The 9,702-nt window shown below is 39.8% G+C and overlaps 1 protein-coding gene across 1 annotated transcript in view; it reads right to left on the reverse strand.

Annotated features, from left to right (window-relative positions):
• The window catches only part of LOC112070042 (anoctamin-1-like), a 40,442-nt gene that overhangs the window by 12,611 nt on the left and 18,129 nt on the right, over positions 1-9,702 (reverse strand). Inside the window, exons 9-12 of the mRNA XM_070438821.1 lie at positions 7,636-7,747; positions 7,189-7,246; positions 6,550-6,650; positions 6,205-6,347 (exon numbers count right to left, since the gene is read on the reverse strand). Coding sequence (XP_070294922.1) covers positions 6,205-6,347; positions 6,550-6,650; positions 7,189-7,246; positions 7,636-7,747 — 414 coding nt within the window. The remainder of the gene's footprint in view (positions 1-6,204; positions 6,348-6,549; positions 6,651-7,188; positions 7,247-7,635; positions 7,748-9,702) is intronic.

A 9,702-nucleotide genomic window follows, 5' to 3' on the forward strand; every position in this document is an offset into this window, starting at 1 on the left:
AGCCCCTCGAGGGGAAATCCAACCCCACTACAAGGTGCAGGATTCTGTGAAAAATGTACAACTGCTATAATAAATATGTAGATCTTGGGTGTGACTGGTGAAGGTTTGGACTAATAGTCCGTTTGGAACATAAGAACATTTCTTTAATGATATCATAATATCCATGATACCATAATGCGGTAGGGTGAAATTAGCCTACAGTATCTTTGCGATGCCATGAACAATTAAGTTAAGCCTAAAACTCTCTGTGTCCTGAGAATAGGCCTACTTACCAGGCATTAACTGAGAGACACTGCCTCTTGAGAAAGTGAAGTACATTACAAGCGCTGCGACTGGACTCTTCAGTTGTTTAAGACTTTCTCAAGAGTACAAAGTTCAGACAGAGAACAAACAACGTCTTTCTTTAGAGCTATCTTAATAGCCATCTTACACTGCAAATATATGCTAACCTAAGTACTAATAGTGTATACGTCTCCTGATGTAATAGATGAAAACACTGATGCTCTTTTCACTTGAGTTGAGGTATATGCTTGCCAATGCCAGCTCCAGAGATAGGTGGATGTAGGGAGAGAGAGATAGAGAGAGAGAAGAAGAAAACGAAGAAGAAGAAGAAGGCAGGAAAAGAGAGATGTGGGCCATGGACCAAACAGCAAGTCAAAGTAAATAGAGCCTGATGGAGAATCTGGCAGAGGTGTGTGCCAACAGGAAGATCTGCTGAGTAAAAACACTGCTGTCTGTAATGAAGAAGGCCCAGGGTGTAGGTTTGGTATGGAGGAAGGAAGTCATTCATTCAATTAGCTACATCCCCTTCTCATTGTGCTTGGCTTAGGGCGCATTTCAAGTAAAAAAGAGGAATGGATTCCCGGAATAATTCCAAAATGATTTCTGGCCAACTCCTACACAGGGAGCATGTACACTGCGTGGACAAAACATTAGGAACACCTGCTCTTTCCATGACATAGACTGACCAGGTGAATCCAGGCGAAAGCTTTGATCCCTTGATAATGTCAATTGTTAAATCCACTTCAATCAGTGTAGACGAACGGGAGAAGACAGGTTAACTAAATAAGTATTTTTAAACCTTGAGACAATTGAGACATGGATTGTGCATTTGTGCCATTCAGAGGGTGAATGGTCAAGACAAAAAAGTAGCTTCAAAGTACCTTTGAATGGGGTATGGTAGTAGGTGCCAGGTGCACCGGTGTGAGTGTGTCAAGAACTGCAACGCTGCTGGGTTTTTCACGCTCAACAGTTTCCRGTGTGTATAAAGAATGGTCCACCACCCAAAGGACACCAAGCCAACTTGACACAACTGTAGGAAGCATTGGYGTCAACATGGGCCAGCATCCCTGTGGAAAGCAACAACTTGTAGAGTCCATGCCATGATGAATTGAGSCTGTTCTGAGCGCAAAAGGGGGTGCAACTCAATATTAGGATATTAATATTAATGTTTTGTACACGCGGTGTGTTTCYTTTGATATGGTTCTGCTTTACATTTTGTTTCCCTCCATAAAAAGTATGTGCTGAGCACATGAATCACATGAAGCTCGCCAGAAGTTTTACCCTTCAACAGCATGAAACTGTCCAAGACCGAAATGGCAGTAAGCTACATTCTACTCAATCAATGTTGCTTCACAATAGTAATAAACCCAACTAAATGATCATCGTCTAAAAACTGGAGTTCTTACCCCCCAAAAGTATTTTTTCCCCCATACAGCCTTTGAAACGCTATTCAATACCCTGTTAAATATTTCAGGAATCATTAATATCTTCTACTAGGTCATCAAAAGACATGGGTTCTAATTAGCTAGCTGAGGAAAATGGCCTTCGGCTCGCACACATCCATTAATGACTTCTACCTCTGACATTTGCTAAAGCCAGTAACCTGAGATTTCATCAAGATTAAAGTCAATACTCATTTAAATCCATCTCTATCTAATCCTTCAATCTATCTATTCACATCTGTAGGTTTGAAGCTGGAGCCAAAAACCAGTAGAGTGACAGTCTAAAAAGCTTTTCTTGTTTGACTCAATTGATTGATTCTAGTTACTCAACCAACGTGAAAGCTTATAAGAATTCTCTCACGACAGAGGTTCACGTCAGTCGGATCACATGATCTTATGTGGTAATGTAAGGTAATGTGATAACATGAAACTACACAAAACTACGTTTGAGAGCGTGAAAATATAATCTTAAGTTAAATAAAACATGGGGATGCAAAATTTCATACATGTGCTTCCTTGTTCCCCGCACTTAGATTCAAGTTTCATGTTGAATTGTATCATGTACTAGTGGTCAGAAAATATCACTGTGATGCTTTGAGATATATATAACCATAAAGGTGGAAACATGTAAAGCTGTTCACCACAGTTGTGATACCATGTAACTACACATGAACACATCTGAGTTTTCCACATGTGAAAGGCAATTCACATGTGAGAGTTAGGTTTGCACATGTGGAAAGGCAAATAAAATTTTCACATGTGAAAACTGAAATTCACCATGACAGCACAATACACAAGGGGTGGAACAGTGGCAAAGGTACCCACAGGACTAACAGAATAATATTAGTGCTGAGGAGAGATTAAATAGTATTAATACAACAAAATAATTCTAAACACACCTTTAGTTTACCAAGTTAAACAGATGTATTTTTTCTTCATAATAAGCAGGAGTAATATTCTTAGATCAGAATGACACAGACTGTACGTGTTAATTAACACTACCTTTTCACATGTGAGGAGAATAACATGTTAACATGTCACTTGTCTATTTTGTTTTGGGACATTTCAGCTCAACATTTGAAAACTATTATTTCTCATGTGAAAATGTGAAAATGTGATTTCATGTGTTTTTTTGTAAGGGAAGTAATTAAATGGTATGGGGGGTTTTAAGGTAAGTGATACGCTGTTCAGATTAAATAGTGTAAAAATCGTTCATCAATGACAATAATCACTTAGTACTGACTTTTCAATATGACCCCACCTGGGATTTGAACTCACAACCTCTGGATTTGGGGTATGCTGAAGTTTCTGAAGTTTCAATTTGAAGTTCCCTACAAATTGATTTACAATACTTCTCTGCACTTAGCAAAAGAGTCTCATCTGCACTGCTTTTTTAATCTGACAATTCTCTCATAATTGATTTAATTTCAGTTTGTCCACAATTTTAGGGTTTTCTGTATATTTGACAAATGTTGGTGGGACATATCATTCTGTTTAAGTGTTACTCCCGAATCACGATGATAAATAACATTGTTTTTCTTGAGTGTATTATACAAAGCTAAGATTTACTTTGAAGTGCAAAGTGTAGGAATACAGGTGAAATCAGTCATTGACACACACACGGTGACGCAGCAGGAAGACTGGTGTGCTGTGAACCAAGAGGTTGTACATGTGAAATTGTGATCATGTGGTTCTTTRGTAAGGGTTACGTCTAAAGATTTAAGATCTCCATAACAACATGTACAAGGCTGTTCATTACAGCATCTCATTGGTTCTCTGGCCAACAGAAATTATCCCTGAGTTTATTCAGTGGGGACCACAGTCCTTATTGATTCCACATCTTCTGCTTTGCCACTTTCTGTTGACAAAGGCTGTGTGTAACGTAGTGTGCAAGAGGCAAGGCTTGACACAAACTTTTTTAGCCACTGGGACAGATTTTTTACTTGTCCGAAAGCTCAAGTCACAAAAAAAMAAGTGARTTAARACTATGGGCCAAAAAGGTGAATTAGCTATAAATTGTATGATGCAAGAAAACACTAAATTAAAGTAATTATTATCATTATTAGCCCTGTTACTACAGAGAATCAGTCAACACATGTACTCTACTCTCTGCCTATTTGTTTCTTTGCATATTCAAGCCTTTCTCAAAATACAACACTGCCTCTTGAAGGCTCTCTTGGCAGATGGRTAGCCACTCTTCACAGACTTTAAAATATAGAAATGTTACAATTACAACCAAATACTTTTTATGCCTTAATAAAATAATTGTATTTTTCAATGAATCAGGGCTAAAGTAGGCTACTTCAAAGCAAAAGGTAACTAACTAAGACATGTCTATAACCTTGCAATATATTCCGGTTTCAGGGGAGATCTATTGACAGCATGGGGGATATTTCTCAATTAGGCTATTATAAGAATATATTTCAGACTGACACGACCAATGTTGAATAGAGGGGAATCCCAGCTTTCTAACAGTGTCAGATTTACTGCGCTGGAGAGACAACTTTACACTGGAGTAAGCTTTGGTTTATTAATAACGCACCCGTTCATCAACTGCGTGTCAGTGGAACGTTTTTAGGACATCGGACATGACAATTACATTAAGACATGATAATAGCTAAATAGTTAACTAGCGAGATAACTAGTCAGGGTACACAATGTGGTTTGAATCGGCTATCTAGTTAGTCTGTTGTTATTATTTTATAGGCCTACCTGCTGTCATGTCTCCCTCTCGCTCCTCTGGCACACATGCAGCTGATGCGCACAGCGTGCATTTTCCAGGGTTTTCATGACAGTACAAAGCCTATTTGCTGACCAAAAATGTGCTATAACTGTGCAAATAACTCAATGATTAGCCAGTAATATCAGCAAATGTGCACATGCGGCTACACGCGGGTCTGCTCTTTGATGTCAATAGCGTATCTCGCAACCGGGGAGGATTGAAAGACCGCCCTGCCTGTCAATGCAATACAGAACAGCAACACATCGCATCCAGGGGCCACTCTGATCTAARTGTGATCAGACRAATTGTTTGATATTGTGATTTTTGTGTGATTTTCTTTACTTGACCATCCGGACAACGCAAATCTATATTCTTCTTGTCGGACCATTTTCTTTCTTGTCCCGGACAAGCAGATATGCGTGAGTAACCCGTCTAATTATGAAATCCATGAGGGTTAGTGCGCAAGTCCAAGTACACACTCTTTTTGGAGATGGGTGGAGAATCGGGACACAACCATAATACTCTGTTGACCTCGAAACGACAGACATCTGTTATGACACGTGTCTTTGAACGAAGGTGGACCGACTTGTGCTAACAAAACTCAGATGTTGTCATGTGTAGTTACATGGTATCACAACAGTGGTGAACCAGCTTTACATGTTTCCACCTTTATGGTTATATAATATCTCAAAGCATCACAGTGATATTTTCCGACTACTAGTACGTGATACAATTCAACATGAAACTTCTGAGTGCGGGGAACAAGGAAGCGCATGTATGAAAAATCATATATGTCACAGTGGTGGCAGACAGCTATATATTTTTTTTTTCTACTGTATTATTGACTGTATGTTTGTTTATTCCATGTGTAACTCTGTGTTGTTGTATGTGTCGAACTGCTTTGCTTTATCTTGGCCAGGTCGCAGTTGTAAATGAGAACTTGTTTTCAACTGGCCTACCTGGTTAAATAAAGATGAAATATATATTTTTTTTTTATAAAAATCTGAACAATGCCCATTGGAGACACCATGGCAGAGGCGTGTAGTGTGAAATATCTGCCATACTAAAAACATGGGGCTGGTCACTGTATAGCAACAGACGGGTTGTTTTACTCACACCTAGAGGTATCACATATGTCACATATGTTGATAGGAAAGTGCAAGATGAAAATAAATGCTGTTGCTACCTCGCTGTCAAACCAAGGTGTAAGCTGAACATACAAAGCAGAGAAAGATGCTTTTAAAATCAACTGGACAATGTGGACTGGACATGCATATCCAGATGAAGGTTTCCATGATATTGACTTTTGGACAGTGACATAGTTGAAGATCACATTTTATTGAGAGAAGGGTCAGTCTGACTGATTGGGGGAGGCTGTCTACCAAAGGTCTCACAGGGAGCCGTAGCAGTGTCATACGGTTCACCACACACACACACGGACACACGGACACACGGACACACGGACACACAGACACACAGACACACAGACACACAGACACACAGACACACAGAACACAGGGGACACCCACAGACACACCAGACACACAGACACACAGACACACAGACACACGACACACAACACACAACAGACACACAAGACACACAGACACACAGACACACACACACACACACACACACACACACACACACACACACACACACACACACAGACACACAGACACACAGACACAGACACAGACACACAGACACACAGACAAACAGACACACACACACAAACAGACAGACAAACAGACTCACTCATCTCCATGTACTCTGGCGTGAGGCCTGCGAAGGGCTCTAGGAAGTGGTCCGTCTCATAGCGCTGTAACTTCTTCTCTCTCTCCTCTTCCTGGAAGGACCTTCTCTTGGACTTGATGTACCTTATCAGCTTCTTCAGCTTCCTGTAGGCGCAGGGAGATAGTCAGAAACAATGGCACAGTCGGACAGGCATAAGAACCACAGAGAAGTATTGGTCTGTGGATGTTACAGGCTGATGTGAATCCTTGATATACAGACACTATTGGTGTGTGCATACTTGTGTGTGGGTGTGTTTTTGTGTGTGTGCGTGCATGTGTGTGCACGCTCGTTCGTGTGTGTACTCACGGAATGCCAATCTCAAATAAATTGTTCTGGATGAGTTGCTTTCCCAACATGGTGATACTGAGCTGAATACACAACTCCATCAGACATCCTCCATGAGCACACTGCCGGGGAAAACCCAGTTAAAGGCCTTCTGTCCTGAAGCACACGTCCATTATAGACAGACTAACATGGTCAAAATACACATACTAAGGATGGGATTTAATCCAACCCAGACTTCCTCACAGCAATAGACTTTTAAAGGCAATTTCCCGGACGTTCGCAGAGATCCAAGTTCACTGTAAACGTTGGTCATCGGCTCAAGAGGGACAACTTCTTTAAATATTCACCGTAGTGCACAGGTTGTTTTTCTGTGTTTGTTTGAATTGCAGGACTTGAATACAGATTTATTTTGAATATGTGAACTCCTAATGTATGTTTCTAGGTTAACTAACAGTGTTTAATTCATAGCCATCTGCACTTCAACATTTATAAAGATTGTGTTCAATAGGCAATGTGATGAAATGAATGAAAATTGAATATTTATAAAATTACAAATAATTAATTATTGTTTTTCTTCCTTTACTGTCAGATGACTAATATTGAATACATATCCAAATGACTGTTCATGATGCAGAGTCTTCTATCTAACGGTTTGTTTACCTCTTCCATTCGATACGACTCAAACACATAAAGATAACTTCCAGGTCGACCAACAAGCCTGTAGGAGCACAGGAAGAAAATGAAGGGTTAGGAGAGGCAATACCCAAGGACACCTCTACTACATCTCACTGACATAGATTGTGTGATTAACATAGCATAACATAACACAGCATAACATAACATGGCATATCATAACATAGCATAACATAACATATTAACATAATATAATTTAACATAACATAGCATAACACAAAATAAAATAACATAGCATAACACAACATAAAATAACATAACATAGCATAACACAGCATAGCATAACATAGCATATTAACAAGATATAATCTAACATAGCATAACATAACATAATAGCATAACATAACATAGCATAGCATAACATAACAAGTTCATACAGATCAGTAGATAAAGACTAAGACTGTGGGGACTCACCTGCCTCTGAAAAATGCTATGTATATAATGGGGGTAAAGGCATTCACAAACTTCAGGATGAACGTTTTGAATATCAATCTCTCCTCAAAGCTCTTGTCTGTCTTTGGAACCTCTGAGAAAACAGACAGTAGATGTGTCATATGTTATTAAATAACTTATAAGGCCGTTTGCTGCTTGAGAGTTGACTTGAAAGAGAATAGGGGAATCCCTACAACAGCAAGGGGAGTGTTAGAACGTTACACTGCATTTAGTACACCAGTTATAGAAGGAAATCAATTTTGGAGATATTTTCAGTTTGAAAGGGAGGTAGCACGATGAGACAGTACATTGGCACATTGTTAGAAATGTAACCCAGAAAGCCTTGCTTGTGGTAACTTACAGCTAATAGGGAAGTTGGCACACTGTCAATGCAAGATGCACTTAGTTTTTTTTCAATTGCTAACATGCATTGGTCAAAACTGAAGTCACATTGTCAAAACTCTTCACACAGTCAGCAAAACAGAAGTGTATGTGAACCAAACTGTGAATCATTTTTCATTGCTTTCACACAAAATGCATTCAATGACCACATTTTCTGAAATCCATGGACTCTCATTCATACTCCACCACCTGCTACTATATATTATATATATATTTGCAGCATGTTTTCAAATGCAACACACTGTTTCCAAAACTGTTAAAAACACATTCAAAACAGAATGATGGAAAATGCTGTGCATTTCTCCTGTAACCAGATTGAAACAGAAAATCTCTGCAGAATATTTAATCATTCCAAACACAGCTGATTGCAATTTCAGCTGAAAGCCTACCCAAGTGTCTTGTTTTTAGTCTCGTTACCAAACAGACAAAAGAGGACGGCTTCATAATGATTTAGTTTGGAAACATGGATCAAAGAAGACAGGTTGGTGGGGAAAGAAGAGTGGCAGGGAGAGGGAGAATGCATGGAGGACAAAGGAGAGGAAGACCAAGAGCGGTGGTCTCTGATGAGATAAGGGACACAATTATTGACCATGTTGTAAACCATGTAGAGTCCGGTTTAAGGGTGCAACCAAATCTGCATTGTTTTTTCAGTCAAAACAACAGGTGAGATGTGCATCCTTCAATGATAATTGAACTTCATATTACAGTACAATACAGTACGTTCACATTTTTACATGTACTGACATTTTGAAATATATTGATTGTTTTGTGTTTTTCAGTAGGATCCAAAGGTTGCCTCCCACAGGAGGGAGAGGCAGAATATTATCAGATGGCAGGAAATTGCCATTGTTGACATGGTAATTGGCCACAATGTAATACAACTGTGGGAAATTCGGGACAGAGTGCTGGCAGACAATATCACTTGTGGGAATGTGAATACGGTCAGCACAACGACAGTTGCCAGAGTCCCAGAGAAACATAAAATAAGGATGAAGCAGTTGTACCCTTTGAGAAACGGTGAACGTGAGAAAGAACTCATCATTCCAAACACATCATTCCAAACACATCAATATGTCCAGGTAAGATGTCTGTTCAATAACCAAACAGGGTACATACACAGCTATGCATAATGTCAAGTACTGTAAAACTGTGGATTTTAGAGTAACGGAGATGGAAGCAAGGCAAACTGCACATACATTCATCTTTGTGGAGGAAACTGGATTCAACCTGGCTCTGATTCAACCCCACTCTGCTGCAGTCACAGACTGGTTTACTACACATCCCAGGATGTCAGTACTATTCCTTCCTTCATACTCCCCCTTCCTAAACCCCATAGAGGAGTGTTTCTCTGCGTGGAGGTGGAAGGTTTATGACCACCCTCCACATGACCAGATGTCCTTACTGGAGGCCATGAATGCGGGGTGTGCAGACACTTATCCTGAAGACTGCCAGGGTTGGATTAGATTCCAGAAGATACTTTCCAAGATGCATCGCCAGAGAAGATATAAGAAGTGATGTTGATGAGAACTTGGGGCCAAATGTAGGCGAGAGGGAGAACTAGAACCCTCACAGTACTGTACAGTATGAGTGATTATACTACACATGTTGATGAGAACTAGAACCCTCACAGTACTGTACAGTATGAGT

Source organism: Salvelinus sp. IW2-2015, unplaced genomic scaffold, assembly GCF_002910315.2.
Source record: "Salvelinus sp. IW2-2015 unplaced genomic scaffold, ASM291031v2 Un_scaffold1210, whole genome shotgun sequence".
Taxonomy (NCBI): domain Eukaryota; kingdom Metazoa; phylum Chordata; class Actinopteri; order Salmoniformes; family Salmonidae; genus Salvelinus; species Salvelinus sp. IW2-2015.